This window comes from Lonchura striata, chromosome 3 (genome assembly GCF_046129695.1).
Source record: "Lonchura striata isolate bLonStr1 chromosome 3, bLonStr1.mat, whole genome shotgun sequence".
Classification (NCBI taxonomy): Eukaryota; Metazoa; Chordata; class Aves; order Passeriformes; family Estrildidae; genus Lonchura; species Lonchura striata.
The window spans coordinates 15,601,389-15,628,662 of NC_134605.1; the positions used below are offsets into that span (position 1 = coordinate 15,601,389).

The following is a 27,274-nucleotide window of genomic DNA, read 5'->3' on the forward strand; positions in this document are numbered from 1 at the left end:
GTAGGAGCTAGGAGCTTACCTATGGAGCTGAGTGAGAAGAGAGGTGTGCAGAACAATGGATTTGTTCAAAATGAGGATTTCGAGGACAAGGAAACAGACACCAATAGCCAAGAAGAAATGCCAAAAACGTGCAGTGTTGATGTGGAGCCGGTGGCTGTTGAGGAGACAGTGTTGAAGCCTTATGCGGGGATGCCAAAGGAGGTCTTGCTGCAGTTCTCCAGCCAAGCCCGCTACAGAGTCACCAGGGAGATCCTCTTCTGGCTCGTCATTGCTGGCTCCGTTGTGCTCGTGTGCGCCACGATTGCCATCATTGCTCTCTCTCCAAAGTGCCTTGACTGGTGGCAGGCTAGTCCTATTTATCAGATCTATCCTCGCTCCTTCAGAGACAGCAACATGGATGGGAATGGGGATCTGAAAGGTGGGTCAGTTTTCATTCTTGCTGTGTAACAGCTGTGTATGTGTGAGTATATAAAAAGCAAAACCAGTGGAAAAGTTCAGTCCAATAGACAAAGCCACCTTAATGGCGAGAAGTAAGAGAAGTTGTCAGGCAATGTTAATGGCAACTCACATAAATAATAAATCCAGGAGCTGCTTGCTCAAGTTAAAGTTAGAAAGTTGGAATTAGAAAAGAAGTTGAGAGATGGTGCGGAGAGCAAGCAGCAGCACAGCTGCTACCAGAGTCAGATACCTCCACAAAACTGAGTCCAGTCAGGAGGATGAGTGGTGCTGAGCACCTGGTCATGTTTGGTGGCTGCTCCTCCTAAGGAAATCTAAAACTGACAAAGAGGGGAGAAAGATGTGTTACTTTTGTTTTTTTCATGGTCTAGGTGTTATCAGCTGGTAAAAATGCTTGGAGATGGGGCACCTGATAGCAAGGAAGCAATGCCACTTACCAGTAGCTGAGCTGAGACTGCCTTGTGGAAAGGGAAGGCTCAACACCAAAATGGACAATGCATTATTAAACGAGAAGTGATAGCCACACTGTACAGTACTGGCAGGTGAAGGGCAGAAAGTGTTTCTGTAGCCGCATACTATAGTAACATGTCAGGAAGATAAAGGGATCCGTGTACAAACAAAAATAGTTTGTCTTTTCTGCACAGATGATGTCCTTTTCTTTGTAAATAGGTATCCAAGAAAAACTGGACCATATTACATATTTGAATATAAAAACCATCTGGATCACCTCTTTCTTTACGTCCCCTTTAAAAGACCTTGGATATGGAGCTGAAGACTTCTATGACATTGATCCCATTTTTGGATCAATGACAGATTTTGAGAATTTGATTGCAGCCATACATGACAGAGGTAAGCTGCACCTCCAAGCAAAGTAACTTTGTTAAAAAGATGGAGCTTCATTTTGTGCACCTGGCAGTCCCCCCGTGGTGCCATTGAGCAGGATCAGATGGAGGAGCCAGCAAAGGGTACAAGGCAGCTCCACAGCTCTGTGATTGCCATCTCCTGCCCTTTGCCTCTGGGGCAGTGCTGAAAGCAGGACAGAGGGCACAGGGAGCTACAGCAACAGCACAGGGCAGCTGCATGTCCTCTGCAAGGAGGATGTTGGTGGGTGGTGGGCTGGCACCCATCCATGCTCCCTGAGGCCTGTCTTATGGGCATTGGAAGGCTGGGATCAAGCTGAGGTGCAGTTCTGTGTGACTGAACATGAGGGAACACACGCTTCTTTCCTGCCCTTGCATCCTTGCTTTGATGAGTTTATGCTTCAGACCAAATGTTTGCTCAGGAGTTTCTTCTTAAAGCTGCTGAGCTGAACAGAAAATAGTTTGAGAGTCTGAAAGGTTTCAATAAAATGTCTGTTCTTTAGGAAGGGTGATGAATAATGTGTGATCACTGATGCGAGACTGGTGAAGTGCCTTTCTTACCTGGGAGGTGTGAGACAGATGTTGAAGTCAGAGTTAGTGAAAGTAGTTTATAACAGCAGAAGTCTCTTTTGATTGTTCTCTTCACCCTTCTTTCCCTCCCAAGCTGTGTTCCAGCTACTTGCAAACACCAGCCAGGTCTAACTGTTCTGTTAGTCTGGTACTTTTTGTGGGGTTTTTATGCCCTTCTCCTTCACCAGACCTCTGGCATGGAAGACGCCCAAATAATATGAATTTTGTCTTAAAAGGCTAAATGTTGTAGTTCAGGGAGGGAAAGAAGGGTTGATGGGTTTTTTTATGTTGTTGTTTTCATTTTTAAGGGCTAAAGGTGATAATGGATTTAATACCCAACCACACAAGCGACAAACACCGGTGGTTCCAGCTGAGCCGCAATCGGACTGGGCAGTACACGGACTACTACATCTGGCAGGACTGCAGGCAGGCTGCTGGCTCAGTCATCCCTCCCAACAACTGGGTAAGCACAGGAAGGGACACACTCACATCCCAAGCTGGATGCCACAGAGCAAAAGCAACATGATTGTCCCAGTGTACGTGGGGTTTTAAGTGACTGGTGAGAGGTACAAGCTGATGTTAATTACATGAGTTAATGCAGGTTAAGATTGGAGGTTGGAGGATCACTCAGAAAGTTCCTACTTCAAGTGGAATTTTAAAAATTACTTTTTTTTCTTCACCTCAGTGTTAAATATTCGTTCATTAAACAAACAAACACATACACAAAAAAAAAAGGTTGTGTGCAAATGGTTCACACACGCCCCCTTCTGTGTAAGGGTGTTTTGTTCTAGAAACTGCGTGTCAGGTACTCTGAAATCATAGTTGGTGGGGAAGGAAAAAAAGCAATGTGATCTTGGCTTTTTTCCTTTTTTCTGGAAAGTGATCAGGCCAGAAAGCATGTTGCCTATTTCAAATGGACTTATTTTAGATTAGAACCGGTGGGTGCATGATTGCGAACTCCAGGTGGAATTAATACTTTGTACCAATTTGTATAGTTTCTCTTTAATCTTAAGTAATTTAGTCTTAAGAACTATCTTTTGGACTCTTTTATTAGAGAGATGGTGATAAAGTTTAACATTTTTAATTTGCTGACTGTTGTTGGCCCTTCAAAGGGATAATACTAAATTGCAGAAAGCTCTAAGTTAACTAAAGCTATTTAATAGGTTTTAGGAGAAGTCATTCCAAAATAAATGTTCCCACCCATGTTTTCCCCTCTATTCCAGATAATTCCCAATGAAAGTTAACTTAATAAAAAAAATCTTCAAAATCTATAATACTGAGCAAGAAATACATGTGGCAAAGTGCAACTAAAGGGAAAGCAACTACTGGCAAAAAGAAATTAAAATCATTATTACCAAAATCTGTTCAAAATGTAGTCCACTGATTAGGCATTTTGCGCTCTATTTTTTGCTTGTAATGCCACACATTTTAGTGTATGCATAGGAGGAAATGTTTGTTAAGTTAGTAGTTGTGATTGTCTCTCTCCCTTGGCTGAGCAGGTGAGTGTCTTTGGGAATTCCAGCTGGCAGTTTGACGATGTGAGAAAGCAATGTTATTTCCATCAGTTTGGGAAGGAGCAGCCAGACTTGAATTTTCGCAACCCTGCTGTCCAACAAGAAATCCGTGTAAGTGTGAAACTCACTGGTGCTCAGCCAACAGCAAAGCAGCTCTTGCACTGAAGCCTGTATAGAAAGTCAAGTGCAGAGAAGTTTTTTATCTCTGTTGATACAAAGAGTTGTTCATTAGCCAGTCAAATGGAGGGATGGCACCTTGTTTAGCAGAGAGATGTTTGCATTTTCAGGAAAGCAGAGGCAATGCTGATTTGAATTACAAGGAATGCCTGGGCTTGATGATAAGGGGGAGATAGTGAGTTTCGACTTTCCAGGGGGAAAATGGGTGTTTTCACAGTGAGAGTGGTGGTGATGGTGCTGTTCCGATGGAATTTCCTTCCTATCTGCACTGTTCCCTGGCAGACAATGTGGAATTCATTAAAATAGGGGGATGTAGACCTGAATATGGGGAGCCTGACAGCTGCTGCTTCTTTTTCCCCTTTCTGTAAGTTACGCCTCAGCAGGTAGTACAGCTACTTCATGTGTTTAATTGAATCTGTGTTTGGCACTTTATTCTGTTGAATTGCGGTGCATTTCTTGGGCGTTGGTCTTCACAGCTGCCCAGCCTTCCTGGGATGGTCTCTGTGGGGCCCCTCCCCTCACCTTGTGGCTACTGCATGAGCTTGAAGAAACAAAACACTTCTGGCTTTGGTCACATCTTTTAACTCAAGCACACAATGAGAATTGCTGAAACTGCAGTAGCAAAGAGATGCTGCATTTCCTATGCAAGAAAAAAGCCCAAACAAACAAAAAACAAAACAAACAAAAAAAAACAAAACATGAAAGCTAAGAAGTTTGTCCTGATAACATGAACATCATGTTAAAAGAATAATTTTTGTCTAGTACTTTAATTCAATATCCTGTTAGAGAAGGTTAGGTGGACTGAGCAGGAAGCAAATGGATTTCTGCAGAGAAGCTCAAGTCCTTGGCTCAGCAGCACAAGGGCACCCAAGAACAGCCAAACTCAGCAACCAGCACGTTGTGGCTTTCATGTGTAAATAGATGTAGATTGGTGCCAGGGAGAACCATATCAGTGCTTGATGTTTGCATAAGCACCTGATACCTGGGTTTGCTTTTGTGCTGAGCACAGGTATAAGCATGAGCTTTTTTGGGTACCATCACAATTGGACAGACACCACACTGAGAGCTGCTGCTTGCAGCACGGCAGAAAGTCCAGCTTAGCGAGGGGGTCTTTATTTGCCAAACAAAAATCTGTACAGCTTAACAGTGTACTAATTCTACTCCAGCTTTTTCAGATAAATGTACTTCATATATTTTAAAAAGGCAGGTCAATAGATTAAAAAAAAAAATGGTTTTTTTCCACAGACAAAGACAAGTAACACAACTAAAAGGACATTTGCAGAAACTACTCAAGAGGGACTGAACTTTGGAGTTTTTTGTTAAAACCGGGGCAATTAAAACTGTAGTAAAATAGTGAGTGAAGTAGGATATAATTTTACTAATTGTGACTAACATTGGAATTTGATAATGAAATTTCAACTCAATAGCATTTGTAATTTTTGGATGATAATTTCTTATGTTCCTGCAAATCAACAAATAAGTGAATTTTTTTTTAAAAATTACATCAGTCAAATAAGAGAGAACAAATATTTTAAGAGCTCTATTGTGCAGAAGAAAATTGGTGGCTCAAGGCTTGTGCAGAACAACATATTCCTGCATATTTGAATCAATGTGTTCTAATTGTGTGCAGCTATGACATGAGTGTTCATCAACAACATCACTTAGCATGAGTCCAGTAGTGTTGATGGATGAGATTAGAAACTGCTTTTAGTGAGTCATGCCCTGGTTTTGGGGTCCTGAATTATGGGAGAAGTTAGAGACCAATCTTTTTTTTTTTTTTTTTAATGAATGAAATAGTAAGACATACTTTATTTAGCTATTAATTTGACCTTAGATCAACATTTAGCTTCTAGAAAAATTCAAACTACAAATCAAAAAATGAATTGTTATGTATTAACACCTTCCTACAAGTTTAGTTTTCTTTTTAAGGGTATACTATTTTAAATGGGGTAGACTCACTCAGACTTTTCAATTTTTGCTTCTATCTAGGATATTATCAAATTTTGGCTTGGCAAAGGAGTTGATGGATTTAGTTTTGGCGCTGTTAAATTTCTCTTAGAAGCAACACATCTCCGGGATGAGCCTCCAGTGAACAAGTCTCAGAATGGAGTAATGTTTATGTCTTTTCTTTCTTTCCTGCATCTCCTATGGAGACAAGAGTGCCTGCTTTGGGTCTTTTTGGGTCTTAATTGTGGCTGTAGGAAAATCAGGTCAGCCTTGGAAGGTGGGTATGTCCCGGCACTCTGCACAAAGAGCACTTGCCACAAAGAAGCCCCAGTAAGAACTGGAGCATGACTGAGAAAACACTGATGTAGGCCATGTGTCACAGTGAGAGGTGACCAGACACGTTCACTGTTATTTATGTTGCTTGCTTTTGCTCTGATAGTGAACTTGGTGACGTTGCCAGGTGGTGCCAGCACCAAGACACTGTTCTCCTGTGGAGCTGGGGATCACAGACAGCTGGCCAGCTCCAAGGTGGTGGTGGTGTTGTGGTCCTGTATCAAGGCACTGTCCATCTTTCCAGCCTGGTCTGAGGCCACAGCTCATGCTCCAGATGGGCTCTGTTGGTTAGTGCTGTGGGTGGGCTTTCCCTGCTGAAGGATGGGATCCAAAATTATCAGTCCTCTGCTACTCCAGTTCATCAAGTGCAGTTCAGCTCTGTGCTGTTAGCATGCTGAACTCATTTCAGTAAAAGGTCATAAACTGGTGCACTCTCTCAGGCAAGAATGGGGAGAATCTGGAGACTTCTGAAACCTAAAACATTGGTGAACTAATGTGAAGTACTACACCCTGCTTTAAGGAGAATATCACAGCCTATTCCCAGCTCTACCATGACTACACCACCACACAAGTCGGTTTGCATGACATCATCCGCAGCTTCCGTCACACCATGGATGAGTTCAGCAGAGAGCCTGGCAGATACAGGTAACCAGCACAGCTGGCCAGTTTTTTCTAACATTCATCTCCCTCTTGATAGCAAGAAAATGTTCTAATACACCCTAGAAATGCAAATCCTCCAGTGCAGATAGCAGTGCATAGGCTGTACTGTCTCTTCCCTGGTGTCTGCAGAAAGGAATTGGCCCTGTTAGTTCTTCTCCATCTATGTATAAAGGTAAGCAGAAAAGGAAAACATTCTAATCACATAGATACTGATTTATCAACCCTGTGCCTGATGCATTCTTTAATTTTAATAATGCAGTTCAAGTGAGACACACAGTCAGAGAATGTTAAAATCACAAAATGGTTGAATTTGGAAAGGACCACCTGAAATTCTCTGGTCCAACCCCCCTGCTTTTTAGGGCCACCTGGAGCCAGTTGTCCAGGAACTTGTCCAGATGGCTTTTGAACATTTCCAGTAATGGGGACTCTACAACCTCCCTGGAAAACCAGTGCCAGGGCTCAGTCACCCTGACTAGTGGGAGTTTCCTGATGTTCATGGGGAAATACACCTGTCCTGTGTTTCAATTTGTGCCCATTGCCTCTGGCCCTGGCACTGGGCACCACTGAAAAGAGCCTGGCTCTGTCACCTTTGCACCCTCCTTTCAATACATGGATGAGGTCCTGGAGGTGTCCCTTCCCCAGGCTAAACAGCCCCACCTCAGCAGCCTTTCCTTCTGGGAGAGATATTTCAGTCCCTAATGGCCTTAGTGCCAGACTAAAGGGGAAGGATTACTGCCCTCACTTCTGGCAGCACTCCTCCTAATGCAGCCCAGGATGCCATGAGCCACCTGCAGGGGCACATTGATGGCTCATGGTCAACTCAGGGGACCCCCAGGTCCTCTTCTGTGAAGGAAAGCATGGAAATTGCTGGAATGGAGTGTGTGGACATGGATTCAGAAAGATAAAACCTCAGTCACATACTTTAGCCTTGTGTTGACTCCTGTAGATTTTTCTTCAGCAATTTCCAAGAAGTATTTTTTCTCCTTTATTCATTGTCTGCCTTACAAAATATAATTTCTCTGTATTAATCTATTTTAATGGGGAGGGGGAAGTGACCATAATTCTTAGTGCTCTGTGTCCAACCATTTCTAACTTATTCTGTTCTGTGTAACCAAAAATGAACCAAAAAAGCTATTTGTGTTCTTTGTAGATTTATGGGTTCTGATGATGATGAAAAGGAAGACATTAAAGCAACAATGATGTATTATGGAACAACTTTTATCCAAGAAGCAGATTTTCCCTTCAACTTCAACCTAATTAACATGAAAGATCTATCAGGCAACAGTATTTTTGAAGCTGTCAACTCATGGATGAAAAACATGCCTGCAGGAAAATGGCCAAACTGGGCAGTAAGAGTTCTAGACTAACTCTCCTAGGAAGAGCTTGTTCCTGTAGGTGACAGAAACCAAAAACACACACACACACACACACTCACTCACTCACTCACTCACTCACTCACTCACTCACTCACTCACTCACTCACTCTTTATTTCAGTGGGGTCAGCAGCAGCCTGGCCCCATGGCTGAGCTACAGTCGCTGTCCTTGTGAAAACTCAGCTGCTGTAGCTGGAGTCCTGTCTGGCTCTCCTGCCCTTCAGTAACAGTTCCACTCCCCTTGCAAGGATGACAGAAGGGAATTTATGATCATGCCTCTCCCTCAGTGTCTCCAGTGGCTAAACCACCAGTGAGAATGGAATTGGGATAATTATCTTTGACCATAAACTGACTCACTGCAATGGATTCTGGAACCCGCCTGGGGCCAGGGCAGAGAAGAGCAGCAGTGGAGAGCAGTTAACTTAAAACATTGCTTCTCTTTTTCCAAGGAAGCATGTTCCAAATGTGCAAAGGATCTTTTCAAAGCAAGCAGAGCAATCCTCACACAACAGAAAAAATAGCAGAGAATTGTAAGCAGGGAGAGTTGTTATTTGTGAACTCTTCCTCCTTCTGCCTCATGTGCTGCTGGCAGGACTTCTGTGTGTTAAATTTTTTGGGGCAGGTCTATTATCAAGATAAAGATGATGGACCTCACAGCCATGGAGGGGAAAGAAAAAAACCAAAACCATTTACTACCTTGTTAAATTAGTTAATTTCAAATGTGCATGAAATTGTATAATATGTTTTTAACAGAATGATGTTTTCTTCAGGTTGGAAGCCCTAACGCTGCTCGTATTTCAACTCGGGTTGGGAAGGAGTACATTAATGTCATGAACATGCTGCTTTTAACCCTCCCTGGCACTCCTGTAACTTACTATGGTGAAGAAATAGGCATGGAGAACATTGCCTCAGAAAATGTAAGTGTAAACTCCGGTCCTGTTGTTATCTAGTTCCAAGTAACAGAACACTCAAAAACTTTTGTTTTGTTAACCAAACCCAATCTTTCTCACTGCTTAAATGGTTTTCCATGTTCCTCATGGCAAACCTCTGTACAGCGTGTGGAAATGGATAGGCCAGAGAGCAGAACCAAGGCCTCGATGTGTGAGTGAACTGCTAGACTTCAGTTATGAATGCTGACTTCTGTCTTTCTCTGGATTAGCCTTGCATGGCTTCCAGCAGTATTGCTTCAGCAGAAAGGACAGCAAGTGCCAGCACGGGGCCTGGCCAGGGGTAAGGAGAGTGTGCTGCAGACATATGAGGGAAGATAACTGAGCCATCTCCTTCCTCCCATGGAAGTGGGACTCTGACATCATTATGCCAGAGTCCATTATTTCGTGGCTGTTATTTAAAGGAAGTCACAATTCTGATTCTGTCCAAGCCACAGCTGTCATGAGTGTGCCCAAGCTCAGGAAAAGGGACCTGTATGAAGGGGAGGCTGCCTGCTGGCAGGCAGAAGTGGCTTTTGGTCATCATGCATAGTCTGTCCCAAAAGGGAACAGCTCATCTCTGCCTCTCCTGACAATATCTGAGCACCATAAGAACATGGTCCTATGGCAGATGCTGCTTTCCCTGTGAAAAGCCTCTTTTAGGGAATGAGGCAGCTGCTGGCAATGTTAGCAATGGCTCTGGCTAGCTTTGTATCAAAGGGAAAGAGGTACTTGAAGCACAGGATCACCTCCAGATTTGTCTGATTCAGATGTGGGGAAGTGATTCTCTGATTTAAAAGGAAATCTCATTTCCTCTGAGAAAACTCTAGGTCAAATATCTCTGCATTTTCTTGCTGCTGCTGATTACTGCTGACAGAGTGATTCTCTTAAGAAAAGTGGCTCACCCTGAGCTCCTCAGGGTTCACTCTCTTTTAGTGGCTACCCTGTGGCTCAGGGCTTTGGAACAAATGCAAACCCACCCTTCACTCAGGCTGGAGAGGAAGGTTCCCTGATTAAAGGTTGTCTTAGGAAAATGGAGAGTATTTGCTCAGGATGATATAGGCTTTAGTCCCAGCATTTCAAACACTTCAGGAGACACTGAAAGAGGTAAAGATGAGAGGCAGTGTTACCAGTGTTGAAAACTTAGGATTTTTTTCTTCTGCTTTTCAGAATATGCTAAAAAGGAGAAACCCATTATTTATAATGTCACAAAGCAAAGTGACAATTTCTTTTGTTAAGCTGCTGCTCTGACAGATTGTATTGAAAAGTGTCCTTTATATGAAAAACAGTTTTCATGGAAAACAAACACTCAAAGTATGTGCAAAATATTTTATGCCCTCTTATATCATTAAATTTAAGTGTCAGATCTTTTGGCAGCTCTTCAGTAACAATGAGGAAGCTTTTTCAGGATTGTGAATTCCTCAAAATGAGAACTTCAGACTTTTTTTACATCGACACTTTTTAATCAGCTAAAAGCCAGTTTTCAATAGTTTTGCACTTGGAAATAATAATTTTTACCTGTCTAACACAAACAGTCCTGTCAAAATTGTACCCCTTGCAAATGTAAGCTTGAAGAGTTCTGGGATGAAAAGCGCAATGCTTAGAAAATAACAGACACTGAACAGCAGTTACTTGTTGTTTACTGTTATTTTAACAACATCTCTTCTAGGAACTCATTACCTCACATATTCACTCTCTGCATGTCTAGATATTTATCAGAATATCCTGGCTGTCATCAGTAAACTTTTATCCAACCACCTGTTGCAAAGGATGACAACTCTAGTAAGAGTCATTGTCAAATTCTAGTAGAATTTGGGAATTCCATGTTTTACCCAGCAATGCTGTATCTGACATCATCCCCTCCCCTCCATTTCAGGAACTGTCTTGGTTCTAATTTTCTCCTTAGATTTGGACCACAATTACATCTTCATTATTTTTAACTTAAACCAAAGAAAGCAGTACTGAAAGGGAGATAATTTGGGAGATCTGAGAACATCCTATTCAAAGAGTAATTTTTAATATGGTAATCACCACTTTTTATTTTCTAGCCAACCCTCCCAGAGAAATCCCCCATGCAGTGGGATGGAGAAGTTAATGCTGGTTTTACTGAAGGCAACAGCAGCTGGTTACCTGTTAACTCCGACTACCAAAGTGTAAATGTGGAAGTAGGTATCTACATGTGTAACAAACGAATGGTCTCAAAATATTTTAATGTATCTATTTTGCTCTGGCTTCCTTTTAGTAGTGAGCATTGGTAGCAGGAACAAACTCAAGGGAAAAAAAAAAGCACTGAATCCTCACAAGTTTTATTAGAAAAGGAAATCCTTGCACAACAAGGAGCCTACTTAATCTATATTCATTTAAGCAGAGCAACTACAATTCTGATATTGATGTTGCAATTTGGCTCTTTAACATCCTTTTAATCCTTTTGATATGGAATTGAAAACTGGTCTCTTTCCCCCCATTTCTGTTGCTATAGAAAGCACTGGCTTTGTAACAAGAACTTAACATAGACCAACTTTAACATACGTAGAGCAGTGAATCAAACAGATTTTGCTGACCTACAGTGCTGACCAAAATTGAAGGCAGAAAAAAAAAAAAATCAAAGCAGAAATATAAAATGTGAAATAAACCCTGTGACTGCAGTAGACTGGACTCAATGAAAAAGATTCAGTGTCAAGCTTTGAATGGCTGTGGCTTTCTCCTAAATCCACAGTACTGAAAGGAAGCTGTGGGAGGAAGCAATTGCATTAGTGCTGGGGAACTGTTATGCTTAATAAACTCTGTGTCTGCCACTCCACACGTGCCAAGGAAGTGCACGAGAAAAAGCAGATTTTCAGTGAAATTTGGAGACAGATTTGAAGAGGGATGATTGTCAGCACAGAATTCCAAGAGGTGTGTTCTGAGCAGTCTGGGTGGGTGTGAGAAGGGAGCTCCCTGCAGTGCCAAGAACTGACCCTGTTGGTGCTGACTGTTGCAGATCCAGAGCACCTGGTCCAACTCAACGCTGAGTTTGTACCGAGCGCTGACCTTGCTGCGGAACAATGAGCTCCCCATGAATCGGGGGTGGATGTGCCACGTCTGGAATGACAGTGATGTATTTGTCTACGTGAGGGAGCTGGATGGCTTGGACAGAGTCTTCATGATGGTGCTCAACTTTGGCCAGAAGTCAACAACAGACCTGCAGGCTGTAGCTCCTAACCTTCCCTCTGAAGCTGTAATAAGACTCAGTACTCATTTTGGCAATGCTGGCAAAGTGGTCAATACCAAACTAATTAAAACTGAGATGGGAGAAGGCCTGGTCCTGGAATATAAAACAACAAAACCTGTTCATACTATGGAAGCTTTTCAAGGGAAGTGTTTTGTGGCAGAAAAAGCTTGTTATTCCAAGGCCCTCAATTTACTCTACATGAACTGTTAAGTAGAGGAGTAGAATACCCATGCTTTCATGTTAATTTAGAAGATATTAGCTTCAGGGAAATGCTAAAAATACTCTGTTTTCTTTGGCTTTTAAAACACTATTTGTGTACAAAATAAATATCCTGAAAAATCAGATACATAATTCCCTTTTATCTGTATTTGTGATGGAAAGGACAAAGAATGGATCCCCCTTAGGATCTGTGGAGAAGAAAAGTAAACCTGTTCTAAAAACTGTCCTGTTTAAGCATGTATTTTTGGGAGGAGAGTGAACAGTTGCTTTTTGTGTGCTGACCCTGGAGGTTGCTGGTCTGTTAGTGTTCCTGTGGAATCCCAAGCTTGTTCACTGTAACTTTTCAGAAGTCTGCAGATTTGTAAAACTTATTCCAAAGGCGTGGCCCTATATTTGCTAAAACAGGTGAAAACATGCAAGACTAGTGTATATTGTGATGTTTTACCCTTCTCTCAAATCTAACAACTGTGATTATCCTCAAAGTTAGGAAGAAAAAGAAAAAAATGTAGCTAATATCAAATTCCACACTTGTAACTGCATTTCCAGTTGATTCTCCCCCTCCCTGCTGAGTTAGAATATATTTGTATCCTCTTCTTTCTTTTCCTGCCCTAAGGCTGAGGTGAGAGGTGTGTACTTTAGTTCAGAGGAAGCAGCTGAATCAACCCTACTGAATGTCACATTTGTACACATGCTCCGATTTGCATTTGCTGCACCTGCAGTGCTTGATGTGGCCCTAGGTGGGCACCACAGATTTCCTTTAACAAGCAATGCACAGCAAATTTGTGCCTTGCTCGGAGGGCAGCTAAGCTATGAATTGGGCTGCTTTAGTGGGGGCATTCTTTTTGTTTTATCCTCTGGAGATACTCTGGCATCTTTTGACACACTGATCTTGTCCTTCTGAGGGACTTTGGCACCTCCTTCTTAAGGTTATTGTGCTGGGTAAGGTAACTGCAAGATTTTTAATGTATTCAGATCAGAGTTCTGCTAAAACTCCATTAATGAGGGTGCTTTTCTTTGCAGTTTGGTCAATCCCACCACAGGATCAGTATACCATGGCTGCTGTGCAGAGAGGGCAGCAAACACCACCTACACATGGGAATTTGTCCTGGAAGTAGTGAGACTTGAATGTCATGCTTTGGAGGAGTTCTGCTGCATTGTGTAAGATGTGGCCTTGCAAGAGATGCCTTGGACAGGAAGGCTGCCTGTGCCAAGTGCCTGTGACTCTCCTGTGAGCTCTACGTGTTCCAGCTCTGCTCGCTAGCACTGCTCTGCTGGCTCATGTGAACAGAGCTGCTGGACAAACTCATTTCTGCTGGCAGCTGCTTCTGCACAGCCTGCCAGGGCAGAAATCCAGTTCTTGGTCTCTATTTTTGTAAGGCAATGCCACACCCAGCTTTGTGTGCTTGTGCCCGTAAAGCAGGGATCTGAGAGGAGAGATCCTCTGGAGAAGGTGTTTGCTTTCCATACAAATCCAAACCTGACCCAAAGTTTTTCAGGTAGTTGGTGTGTTTAGGAGTTATTTGCAGGATTTGCTGTGATGTTGGGGATGGCACACTTCCTCAAGTTCTCTGTTCAGAAAAGCAAGGTGTCTTGCAACCTAAAATAATGAAAATATTTTATTACAAAGTAAAGTTCTTTGCACTATAAACGTTCAGGCTCTTGTGCAGCTATTCTAGTAATCTTTCTTTACTATGCTAATGCTAAGAAATACCTTGTCATAAGACAGAATGGAGTTTTCCTAAAAGAATTAATCTTGGGAATAACTGCCACCACCACCTGATTAACATTTTCTAGGATTTGTTAAAATTAAGAGTAATAAAATTTGTATCCAACTGTGACAGTCTGAGACATAAAAATATGTTAAGTCTTGGGAATATTTTGCTTTTAACAAGCATGCTTGTATAAAGCACAAAATCTTGAAAGCTAACTGCAATAGCTTTGATAGCACAGATCATGCATTTCAAAATGTAAAGATCCAACCCATCATGTATGTTTTACACAATGAGGAAGATAGGAGTAAATAGTATGACAGTTTTAAGCACTTAATACTCTACAGAGCAAGACTTCTCCTGCTGGAAGGATGTTTTGCACAGCTTGGAACCTTTCATTCAAAGTTCCTGGCACATTACAGTGGGAATTGAACACTATTGTAAGGCTATTTCAATAATCTGGCTCTGCCACTGTCTCTTTTATATCTGTGCCACTGTCTCTTTTATATCCATACAAGTATATATGTGTATAAAAGTAGATATATATAAAGATTGCTGGGTTTTAAAATTTTATATATATCTATAATCAGCAGTTGCTCTAGCAGTTTTTCTTTGTAGTTTAAGCATACAGTCAAAGACTGCCCAATTACTGAAGCTAAAGTATTCCTTGAGGGGGGACACATTCCTGCAAGATGTTATGGAGCTGTACAGTAAAGGGATCATACCTCATTCAGTGAGTGCTCCCAGGATGAATTACAATGACTGCCATTTGCCTGGACATCTAGGATGATATTAGGAATCCAATTTCCTGGAACAATGAAGCTGGTGATCACTTTACATTGAATGAACAAGTCAAAAATTAAATGGCTATGTGAATTGTTTAAGGATAGCTGCCTTCTTGTCCTGACAGAATTTCTATTATTCCTTAAGAAAAAGAGAATTGTAGAGGGGCTTTCTGAATGAATTACTTGTATTTTTAATAACTGCATATTTGGAAAGTATTCATCTATTTAGTGTTTGTTCTCTCTGAGTCTTTTTGGAAAGACGTGCTCTTTTCTTCCTGCACAAAGAGCACAACAGCAACACAACCGCTGCAGTTGTGCTGCTCAGAAACAGGGCATCATGAAATGCAGAAAGGGTTATTCAAGATCTCTTTTGGTAATGATGGTAAAAGCCTCTCCCCAGACTGGATGGTACAAGAAAATTGTCAAGCTTGAATGTACCTTTTGATGGAAACTCACAAAGTTAAATTTTAGGTATTAAAGCACCTGTGCCTTGGCCGTGTTGTCACTCTAGCTTGGACTAAGGACCTGCAGCTTTAGCTAAGTGAGAAAAATAGGTTTTTCTATAGCAGCAAAAATAAGATTCTTCTCCAAGGGTTGCTAAGAACTGCAGCCTAGCCCTGTCAGCAGCTGGTGTGACAGCGTGGGTTCACCCTATACTGTCCAACAACTGCCCTATGTGGAAAGAGTGAGCTCCCTCACAGGCTCCCAGTCTTTGTTTTTGCATCTCAGAGAGTGTTCTGAGTCTGCTGTGGAGCTGGTGATTTAGGATTGTGTTTGAATTCATTTAAGGTGGAATCAATCTCTGTGGTCTTTAATTTACATGACTATTAAGATTTTGGTTCATAACTCCATTTATCTGAAATATTATCCTTACCTTTCTTACTTGTTCTGTTGGCATGATCTAGTGCAGCCTTCCTGAGTTTCTGAACATACTGTAAAATTCCTGGTAGTGTTACCCGTTCATCATTTTCATACGCCGTGATAAAAACTGATGGATAGCGCTGAGATTAAAAACCAAAACCAGTTAAACGCTTGACAACTGCTCTCTCACAGAGTAACACATTTTTCTCTTACTATATAACTTGTTAAGGTTTATTTAAGAACTCATCTATTACATAATTACTTAGTGTTTTCTAAGAGTTTTATCCTCTAACTGCAAAAATTATTTTGGTCTGAAAAACGACTTCACAGGTGGGCATAATCTACTTAAAAAAGGTCATAAAAACATCCTCTTCCCACTGGTAAAGGTCTGATACCTGTCTGCTTGCTGATGATTGCAAAAAAAAAGAAAAAATGGAAGTAATAAGCATGGAATAGTTTACCTTAGAACAATAGTTGAAGTTTATTTTTCAATCTTTCTGCACAGAAGTTGGTTTTTAAATAGTAAGAGTTTAACTTAATGAAGCTGTGCAACACAGCTAACACATTGTCAAACAAAGAGAGATTTCCCCTGAGATGACAATATCATTCAGGAGAAGGCATTGGGTTAATTTCAGTAGTCACTTGTGACTCGAACTATTGCTAAGATTATTACTGAAATAATTTATATTGGAGGTTTTTTTAAAAATTTCAGTGATCTACTTCTGGTTGTCTTATAAACCACTACAATTTATGCCTGAATTATTCTGCACAGAAAGCATAGTTTTACCTGTGGCTTAATGTTCTGGTATGGGCAATAGCTTTTGATATACTTCATACATTTTTCATCTTCTAATGGATTTCCCCATTCTTCTTGTTCTTCAATTGTCAGTGGGAGATGAGTTTTCATCATTGTATTTAGAACATCCACGAAAGGAGCCTTAGAAGTCATTAAAAAAAAAAAAAAGTTGGAAATAGCCAGAGAACCTTGAATATCTGTGTCAAGGTGTTCTCAAACAAATGAGGAGAGTGAGCTTTGAACTGGAATGTTTCCAATTCTGAAAGTGGTACAATAACACAGATAATACAGTTTAATGTTATAATCTGTATAAGGTCTGCAGCAGCTCACCTGTAAAACCATGGCTCTGATCAGTGCTGGATCAGTGTTGCACAGGGCTCCTGCGAGAACTCCCCCAGCACTGGCAGCTGCCAGTGCTGTGTGTTTGGGCTGAGAAAATCCCAGTTGGTGCAGCAGCATGATGCAAGCCCTGAGGTCATGGAGACCTTTGAGTTTATTCTGCTGACATCCATCTCTGTGCCAGCTAAGGCCCTGCTCTCCTCCACCCCTGAAATTTAATGCAATTCAAGTTGGAATATCTTCAGAAAACATTACATGGTGTAGATTCAGATAATGGAACAATAGCAGCAGCCACAGAGTGGCACGTCATATTTTGTTTTCCCAATTAACTCTTCTCTACTTTTGCCTTTATCCTTCTTTATGGCTAAAAGAGACAACATGAAGGTAAAATAAATCCATTCATGATGATTGGTGAAAATACTAACTGTAGAAGGGCACATGTGCTTGTGTCCTGGAATCCACAGGAAAAGCAACACTTTAGGAAATGACATTTTCATTGTAGGCAATACAAAATCATATAATGTTATCTTTTTATACAGGAAATTATGAAAATATTGAAAACTTTTCCAATAGTTCCATTACTAACAGTATTACTTACTAAAAACAGTAGAATAGTATTTCTGAACTACACACCAGACTCTCAGAATTTGTCTTCCGCTTAGCTTAAACTCTGAGATGGTTAGAAAGTTGGGTTTGGGTTTCCCCCCCCCCCAATTTGTGAATTTCAAATGCTACTTGAAATCTTACATTTTGTAGTACAGAATTATAAAAATAACTTCTTTCTATGCAACCACAATTTTGATTTTAAGCCACCTGAAGCTTCCTCTCCTGGTTTCAAGTTTAAAATATATTATTTGATTAGCCTGCCATCTTTGGATGACAAATTCATCTTCATGTTGGACTGACCTACATCTTAAGATTCTTAGTGGGGGGTGAGGAAGAACAGCACAATGCTTGCCACTGAGTGCAGCCGACTGAAGATATTCACTGAATTTGTTTTGGGACTGGTATTTCCAACAATTACTCATTCCTCCTCTTCGCTCTCCTCCCTAAAGTGATTCTTTTGATGTCTTCCTTAGCTACTGAGAAAAATTGGAAGCCTATTGTAAATTGCAGTTTTATAAAACTGGTAGATTTGTAGCTAAACTGGAGACAGATGATTTAGCCAATAAAAGAAGAAGGGTTGCAGGTTAAATGCTTAGTTGTTGCTGTAGAATGTAAATGGCTTTCAGAAGATACAGACTGAACATTATCACACAATGCTCTCAGAAGGAGAGGCAGATAACATGCCATGGCAATTTGAGCATCTAAACAATTTTTTTCTTGAGCAAAAATCAGACAAGATGTAATGAGGCTTGAAAAGATTAAAAGTTACAGCCATCATGTAGATTTAAGAAACCTAAAATGTGGTGTGCTCTTGTGGTTTTTTTTCCTGGAGGTAAATTTAAAAACTACTAAAATAAAAAGATCTAAGAGATGAATAATTAGATATAAGTACACAAAAAAAATTATTTTGGTGCATCTTCAGTTGTACATGAACAAGTATCTGTGTATCCTGCAAAATAAAAATATTATTTCCATTTTATATTTGATTTACCTAACATGGCAATATGCTAATATCCAACCCTCTTCAATTAACATCAGCTTCTCTTCTTTAAAGCTCATATTCAAATCTATGCCATAAGCTCCATATACATGAACTAGAAGTGGTCTCCTGTGTAGTTCTTTAGAATTCTTATTATGAAAAACTGTAATTGGCACCAAAGTTTCATCCTGGAAAAGAAGGAGTAGTTTTACAATAAAGGACATTGCAGAAATCTCAATGACATATGGCAATGAAAACTTCAATTATTTATTTTAAAATGTGTTTTTTTTGATTATAGTAATTTTTTTTCACTTAGAGTGTACAAAGCACTCTTGAAAAATAAAGCCTGAGACTGAACCTCTGCTGTGTGGGCTTACAGATGCAGAGTATAAATTCATTTAAGTGCAACACCTGAGGAGTTTTTAAACTACCAAAGCACCCAAGTCTTCCTTCCCCTTTAACTCCAAGAATATATGTTATTAACAATAGAGTTTACCACTTACCACAGTACAAACTCTTATTAACATCTCCAAATTTTTAAACTCAGGCTGTTAAAACTTTCTTTTCTTGATCTGCACTGTGCAGCTGGTTGTGGGGTGCTCTTTTCAACAGCTGGCACCTTTTTCATTTATCATGTGGAGTACAATACCATTACATCAACTAGCAATTCTCAGTTATACTAAGCTTCTTGACTCATCGTGTGCTGTTATCTCCTGTGGAATACCCAGGTTAATGGAAAAAAAAAAATCACGACTCTTTCTTGTTCTTCTCTATAGCACTGAAGAAAACACCCACTGTTTAATAACTATAGCACCAACTGCTCTTTACATTTTTAATCTCTGTTCCCTGCCAAATGCACTTTCTTTAAATGGGTGGGGAGGAAGGAAAGAATAAAAGGATTGGGGAAAAGACTGAAAAATCTTACCTTGCTTTTAGCTAGTAAACGTGTAGTGTGACAATTTGTAATAATTGGTACCTCTTGCACAGCTTGTTCAATGAGATTATTTTCTTTAAATGAATATGCAAAACACTTAGGGGGGTGTACTGGGGAGGAGAGCTGAAAATAGCAGGTGCTGGTGGTATGTTCAGGATGAGATTCCAATTCAAATTCACAGGCCCACGTAGGTAGCTGAAAAAACATGGTATTTCAAGTGAGACCCTTACACAGCTTCTGCAAATTTTGCTTAATATGTCTTTCAGAGTAAAAGACTTTGGATATTAACTAATTATCTTAGTTTGTATGTAGCACAATCTGTATTTCATTTAAATCCAGTAACAAAACAGTAAAGAAATAAAAGGCTGGTGAACTTTTCCCCTGAGGCCATTGGATATAGTTGGACAATGAAATAAAAACAAAAAATAAATTCAAATTCAGTTTAAAATGGGTATTAGTGCAGACTTTCTAAAAGAAAACATTTGAAATTATTCTGCATTAGTTTTATTTCTTAGATCCTATTTTTCCTTGCATTTCCAGTTCTACTTCAACACGCTATACAGCCAAGTCCATGTCAGCTATTATGCTTTTACTGTGAGTTAGCTCAGTAATGCTAAGCCACTGAAAACCCCTGCCTCTTAACTTTGTTCCTAGTGCCAGCCATTGTGAAGAACAAAACCTTTTCCTGGCACATTCACCCTCAGATACTTACTGTTATTATATTTAAGGTTTTTAACTCTGCTAAGAATGAAAGAAATCAAGATTCATTCTTTGAGAGCAGCAGGGACATAGCCAAACCCTCTGCCAGACCATTACTTACTTGGGTTAGGCTGCTAGAGGCTTCTGAAAAGGCAGCAGAGGTCCAAGTTCTCCTGAGTAACTGCAGGCCCTTTCTGAATAAATAAACTATGGCCATTTTAAAAAACTGAAGATTTTGGAGACCATACAGTGTACTTTGTTGAAAACCTTTTTCTGTAGCAGTTTTGTACAGTGCAGCATTGGCAGCTGTTGCAATAAACTTGTGAGTTGTTCAGACTGTATTTTTCAGGAAAACAAATCAATTAAATATTTCACCTCAGTGGTCTTCAGAAATTGGATTTGGCTTAAGTCACTTTGTTTTTAATCCACAAGTAGTTAACAACTAGAGAATGGAAACAACTCCTTTGCACCAATTGTACTGCAATATCAACTCTTCCCATTTATTATGGGACAGTGTCCATACTTGTTTTCTGAACATTAAATCTATATCCTGTCGTAGGGGCCTGGCTTACACCAATGAGTGTAGGCAAAAAATGGCTCAGTAACACTAAGTAGAGCATTTAGGGAACTAAGTTCTGTTTTACATTAGAAATCAGCTGTATTGTGAAGAGCTTGACTGTAATCCCTTGAAGAAAGAACTGGCTCACAGGATAACTACGCTTTAACTTTCAAAATGCTGCAATAAGCCACCACATCAAATCCTGACAAACAGCCACAGGTAACACAGTTAGTCATAACTATGAAATTGCCAGTATTAATAGTTTCCAAACTGCTTTTACTTTTGGAATTTATCTTTGCTTTCATTATGATATGCCAAAAAAAAAAAAAAAAAAAAAAAAAAAGGAAACTGGAAAAATATTATGCTGCTTACATCAAGCTAAAACGTACCTTTATTGACTGAACTGAGTATGAAACAAAAGAAATCACATTTAAGTAAAGATGAGCAGCATTCTTCAGGAACATAATACAGTCATCACTGAACATCTCAAAGTCTACTAGCTTGGTTTTCTTTTCCAGTGCATACACTAACTGCCAGTTCTCCTTGCCACTGGAACCTATTGGTGCCTTCATCAACTATAAAAAAAAAACCAAACAACCTCGTATTACTAAAATGTAGTAAGAGTTACAGATGAGAGGTACAGACTTATAGGTGATGTCAGACATTTTCCTTGGAAAAAAATTACTTTTTTATATTTGGGGCATTCACCTGTCAAAAACTGGAGATTTTTACACTCCCTTTACTTAAAATGGAAAAACAGTGCAGTAACATTTGGAGAAGACCAAGTCTCAAAGATTACTCTATAGAAGATGGTAATACAATAAGTGCTTTCAGTATGGCCAGCACAACTGTAGGTGGGTTTGAGTACACAAACTGAGATCACCAACTTAAGATTTGATATAGGGGAAATTACTGTTGAAGCATAGTCATTTCTTGATGCTGTCAAAGGAGTTAGGATCAAACAGGCCTCCTACAGGTTAGAGTCCATGCAGCACTATCAGTCTTTTTAATTCATGCAGCACTCTCTCTTATATATGTAAGCTGTGATGAACAGAATTAAAAGCCAACTTTACTATTTCTATATGACCTACAATAGGCATCTAAATTAATCCTATGAATGTAATTATCAGTCAAAATTGCCTTATATTCTGCAGGTTCTCCATATGTAGTAAGAATGTACAACTGGTCCTTTCTGTGCTCGATGTGGTAAATGACCCCTGTGGTTCGTGCTTGTACAAGAGCAGGTGACTCAAAGGGATGTCTGCAGTCAACCAGCCAAACTTCTGAGGTTGTCTTGCTGTTGCTGTTGATAGTGAGAAAACGCCTGTCTTTTGTGCAATAAAGGTCTACAAAGAATCTGTAAGGAAAACAAAACAAAACAAAACAAAACAAAAAAAAAAAAAAAAAAGAAAAAGCTTAAAATTAATTACTATTTTAAAATACATCAGTTTTTTCAGAATCATGGGCTTCCATCTGCAAGGTAAGAAACAACATTTCTGTAAGCAGACTGGAAAAATTTCAGGCTACTTAGCTCCCATACCAACTTCTGCTGCGTTTACCCTGGGATTTAAAACCCTTCAATCTTGTGTGTGAAACCTGAAATCTGCAAGGAAAGCAATTTAGTTGTTGCCCAACTAAATCCATATTTTTGCATCACTGAGCTAGACTGGAAGCTCATTGATGCATACAGGCTTTAAAATTCAGGCAAAATGTAGAACTTTTTATTGAGCTTGTACCCTATTAAAAAAAAAGTAGTAGTGGATAGTTAAAATAATAAATGACATCTTCTGGAAACAGCAATAACAAAAGTAAGAGCTATTAAAAAATTAATTGGTAAAATGTCTATGTGCTACTGACCTAATTGTCTTAAGCAAATAAGACAAAAAACACCATTTAAAAAGAAAAAAAGCACAGAGGCCTATATGAGGCAAGACGGACAGTGTTGTAGTGATAATGCTGGAAACTAGGTACTGGTTTTGGAACTAAGAAACTAGGAACTACCAATTGGATTTAAATCCCTCTAAAATCTAGAAACAGAAAGCAGAATGATAACCAGTGGCTAGATGCAAATAGTAGAGAAGTTCAGGCTGAAATTCAGATTCAAATTTCTGTGAGTCATCTGAATTAACTGGAATGTCACATCATGGATCAGGACAGTCTATTTGCCATTTTGAACCTTAAGACTTAGATGTCTCTAAAAGCAAAACTGTACAACACAAAGATTCAGATTCCATCAAGAAAATGTAGGGTTGAGTACCATAATCTGCATCACACAGATGTATCACTGCAGATACATGACTGCAATGATGATCTCTCTAAGACTCAGAGTATTTGACTGGTGAAGGAAAGGATGCTTTAGACAGTATTTTCAGTGCCTTTAATTATTTGCAGGTGGAGGATCTCAAGGCTTTTTTATTGTTTTTTGTTGTTTTTTCTAACAGCACCCTCTTGACATCTTTAGGACAAGCACAGAGGGGGAGTTAAAGTCTGCAAGAAAAATCAGCCTCCTGCCTGTGTAATACCCATGATTTTGGCAAGAATATGGCATTGCACTCAGTAGAGATTCCAAGAGTTCAGCTCTGCTGATCCTGCCTCTAAGAAGGTTGAGCTGAAATGCATATTACACTTCTCCCCAAGGATTATGACCTTGATATTACAATTTCTTTTTATGTTGGTAGCTTTTTTTAAAAAAAAAAGTCAACAAATTTTCAGCTTCTAAAAAAATATTTGATTGCAACTAGAAGAGCAGGTGAGATGCAGAACATAACTGCTCAATGACAATACAAAAGAATGTCTTGCCATCTCCAATGAAGGAGTTCAGCTATGAGCTGCAATAGCACATGAACCTTTAAAGTAAGTTTCTAGTAGATCTACTAATGACTGTGACCTTCAGAATGATGCCAGCAGTTTCCCTGTGGGGAAGTGCCAGGTCAGTGCAACCTGATTTTCCAAAACGATGCATCAAATGCAACTGGAAAAAAAGATCTTATTTATTCCATCTCCATTGCAAATTGTTCTGTTTGTTTTTCTTTTTCCGATGAAAGTATAATTGGCATTTCTTTACTGAATATGTTACTTGAATTAAGAATAATCACAAATATTTATTCAATGCTGTATAAATATGCCATGTGCTACAAGGCTGAAAAGCTAGTTCTGAGCTCAATTTAGCAGAGCCTTCTTGTCTTCCTAAACCACTGCTTAAATAAAGGTTATTGAGAGGGTATTCAGTCAACAATAGTTCTGTCTCTTGGAATGTTGTAATGATTTTGCTCATCCATTACCCAGAGCAAGGATTAGCCTGAACTTACGTATTTTTTTTAAAGATGTATCAGACATCAATAGCAGGGAAAACAAAATGAAATCCACGGTCTGATTTACCCTGTATGAAACTGTCACACATTCATTAAAGGACACCCTGACCTGAGAGTGACCTTGACATTTATAAACTCAGCTGAACTCATGAGGTAAAAGAGGAAAGTTAAATCTCTGTTGATCACATATCAAAAGGAGAACAGAGCACATTCTGAGGCCGTATAAGGGACTATTGACAGCAGAACACAAAAATGCAGTTTACTATTTGAAATATGATATGGAACACTTTTCCCCAAACTAGTTATATTTTACATATAAAATACTCAAAAATACGTAAAGAATTTGTTATATTTTAGGTATGTATTACCTTGCATCTTGTTCTGTATAAACTAACTTAGTATGTTTCTGGTAAGTAAAAGTAGTCATGAATACATTCTGGCATTTAAGGTTCTTCTGAGTTGTGTAATACAGAACATCATTTGCAGCCCATTCTGGAAAAAAAGACAAATGTGTATCAAATTCAGAGAGCAGATGATATTACTGATATTACTGAGAGAAGATGGGACTTCCATGGACACTGGACCCAGTGCTGAAAAAGGTGGATTGCAGATGGCATGGACAACACTTTTGCATCCTGTGGGGACTGAGGTAAGAGCCAAAAGGTTTTTCCATGTTTTCTCTGAATACCAGAGAACAAGAATCTCATAGTGCATTGAAAAAAAAAAAAAGAAAAAAAAAATAGCAGAGGTCAATATTGCTAGGCCCAGTAATAGGAAGCTGTTGACCCTTTGTGGGTTCTGGAGGTAACAGGAAAATAGGAGATGTGGCTGTTTAAAACAGCAGAGAAAAAGAGATTTACACAGAGTCAGCAAGATAATAAAGACATCATAAGCTCTGCACTGTTGCATGTGACTGCACACAAGCCATTTAGAGAAAAGAGATGATGCACGTGACCCATGGGTACTGCTGAGATAAAATTTCTCCAGTTTTCTCTGCTTGTGTATGTGTTCACCAACATAGAAAGGTATAAATACAGGAACCTTGTTATTCTGAAATTATTCTGACTGATCCTGCCATCTCTTCTGCTCCTACAGCCAAAAGAATGATGTTTAACACATGTGCTTTTAAAAGCTTCTGTATGTGTCTTATGCATAAATACTGATTTTCAGTACAAACTGAGGAATTCATAATACAAAAATAACACAAACACTTTGCTTTCTGAACAGCAGTGTAGCTCCAAAGTGCACAAGTGGCTGAGGATTCACTATGAAGACAAACCTTTAGAGGGAAAATCCAAGTTTTTCTATAGCCTAGCCTATAGCAAAATCAAGATGTAAAGTTTCAGGAACTTTTGTCTGTCTCCCTGCTATTTTATAGCACTCAATACAAACCCATAAACTTTGCAAGTGGTTCCAAGACCTGATTCTTTTGCTCATGATTGAGGCACCTCTGTGCTTCCTGACACTACTGCTGTACCTCACTCACACCTGACTTACCTTTACAGAATTTACTATTCTGACAGTCATCTTTTGTACTCTTATTATCTGTCACACCTATTTAAGCAACAGGATGTTGGTCTCTTAACTGTACTGATTCTTCTGGATCAACCTAGATAGATGTTCAAATCAAGGATGTTGTAAAATGTCATTGGCAAATTTGCATGTTTATTTTTCAACAGGTGTTATAATCTTCAGTGGGGAAACACAACACTAAAGTTTTGCTACTCCTCATTTTTTCAACAAGGAAATAGGACATTTTACATAGAGGTTTTTGTATTTTGCTCTGCCCAGGCAAATTGCTTAATGCACTAGATATACTTGATGACATCTAGCAATATAATCCAAAGTACAAGATGTGGAACACTCTATACATACTGTTATACTCTTTTTGCTATATTCTTTCACAGACTATAAAAATATAATGTTTTCCTATTCACTTCCATTTACCTCTGCTTCTTTTAACAGCAATGTAAAGCTCTGTAATCTATTCTGAAATCTGAAAGAATTGATTCAAAGCCTGGCTGACTTCACTGGGCTCTGAAGTGTAACCCACATCCTGGGTTCCAGTTGAAATTCCAGCCAATACTCACTAGTAGATAGTACTTCCACACTTTTCAAGCAAAGCTAACTGTCTACAGCTACCAGTGACTTCAGTTGTAGGGTTTACCAAGTAGAACATCCCTCAAAAAGATCTTTATATGACAAACAGTCACATCAAACTATATTTTGAATATAGCATGCTGGATTCAATGGAAAAAAATATGACTGTTGTAATGTGCATACATGCTTTTACAACGAAGGAAAACTTTTATCCAAGGAAGCAGTCCTGTTCATCCATATCTGACAGCCCGTAATCATGCAGCATTAAAGAAACCGTAAGAAAAAATTCAACATCTGTAAGGATTAAATGTGCCTTAACTTAAAAAAAAAGAAATATTGTCTTTAAATGAAAAAAAAAATGTTGTGTTGAAAGCTTGTGTGATCCACAGGATATTTATAAATTACTTACCAAAGCTAAATGCACTTGGAATTACTTTTTCCACAACAGGAAGATTACCAAGTTTCATAACAATACAGGTTGCCTCTTCAGAATTTTCACTTTTTAAGCTGATGGCCATGTATCTCTGATCTGGTGAAATTCTGATCCGTTGAATAAAGGCATCAGAAAAGCCGAGATCTTCAACAGTGAATAAAATCTTAGCATTTCCTTCACCTATTACATAGGAAAAAGAGATAGCAAAAACTCCTGTAATTAAGACACTGTCAAAATGAATGGTGATTCCTAATGTCTGTATTTAACAAATCTGTCTCCAATATTCACAAACATTCTACTGGAATTTATCAACAACAAATACCTGTCTTACAAGATATTTGTAAATGCACTTCATAAAAATAAAAAATTGCAGTTCCAAGGAAAAAAGGCCTGTAGTAAAAATATTCCAAAAGTGTAGATATTGGCTTTTACTAACCATATTGAATTTTAAAGCTCAGATAGCTAAAGTACAGTTTTTAATAAATAAAATTAGAAATTCTTTCAATGCCCTCAGAAATGAAAAGCATGGATATTCTTTTCCTTTCTTCAAAATGTTAACTTAGGATTCTGCAAGCGTCTTCTCTCTTTCCTCTCCAGCAACTTGCCTTAGTATCAATATATACTATTCTCTATTTACCTTGCCTTTTCAGATTCAGGATTCTAGAATTATTACTCTAGTACAGAATTGTATAAAAGTATTTTCAGTTAAGAAACAGACAAGTAAAGCATTAATGCTAGAAAAGAACACTAAGTGATACATGTATACCTTTTTAAAGAATCCTACCATATTAGGAAGGGAAATCCCTTACCATCATCTGCCTTTGCAAGAAATATGCAGCCATCCTCTTCGAAGTACACATTCTCTCCAAACCTCATCTGTTCAATACAAACAAAAATATTTCAAGTCCAGCATACT

The 27,274-nt window shown here is 39.2% G+C and overlaps 2 protein-coding genes across 5 annotated transcripts in view; one reads left to right on the forward strand and one right to left on the reverse strand.

Annotated features, from left to right (window-relative positions):
• Positions 1-12,238, forward strand: SLC3A1 (solute carrier family 3 member 1). The gene is made up of 10 exons (XM_031504265.2): positions 1-418; positions 1,126-1,305; positions 2,195-2,349; positions 3,386-3,511; positions 5,567-5,686; positions 6,378-6,502; positions 7,668-7,866; positions 8,662-8,808; positions 10,866-10,982; positions 11,798-12,238. The coding sequence occupies exons 1-10, from the start codon at positions 22-24 to the stop codon at positions 12,236-12,238; spliced, it is 2,007 nt and encodes a 668-aa protein (XP_031360125.2). The 5' UTR covers positions 1-21.
• PREPL (prolyl endopeptidase like) overlaps positions 11,011-27,274 on the reverse strand; it is a 20,174-nt gene continuing 3,910 nt past the window's right edge. For 3 of the 4 annotated variants that reach the window (XM_021526454.3, XM_021526455.3, XM_031504264.2), the window contains 12 exons: positions 27,168-27,234; positions 26,335-26,538; positions 24,194-24,317; positions 21,655-21,871; positions 20,904-21,089; positions 19,248-19,451; positions 18,335-18,510; positions 16,729-16,945; positions 16,390-16,539; positions 15,616-15,742; positions 14,682-14,764; positions 11,011-13,844 (listed from right to left, as the gene is read on the reverse strand). In XM_021526454.3, coding sequence (XP_021382129.2) covers positions 13,764-13,844; positions 14,682-14,764; positions 15,616-15,742; positions 16,390-16,539; positions 16,729-16,945; positions 18,335-18,510; positions 19,248-19,451; positions 20,904-21,089; positions 21,655-21,871; positions 24,194-24,317; positions 26,335-26,538; positions 27,168-27,234 — 1,836 coding nt within the window. In that variant the 3' untranslated portion in view covers positions 11,011-13,763. The remainder of the gene's footprint in view (positions 13,845-14,681; positions 14,765-15,615; positions 15,743-16,389; positions 16,540-16,728; positions 16,946-18,334; positions 18,511-19,247; positions 19,452-20,903; positions 21,090-21,654; positions 21,872-24,193; positions 24,318-26,334; positions 26,539-27,167; positions 27,235-27,274) is intronic. The other variant, XM_021526456.3, reaches the window with a different exon arrangement.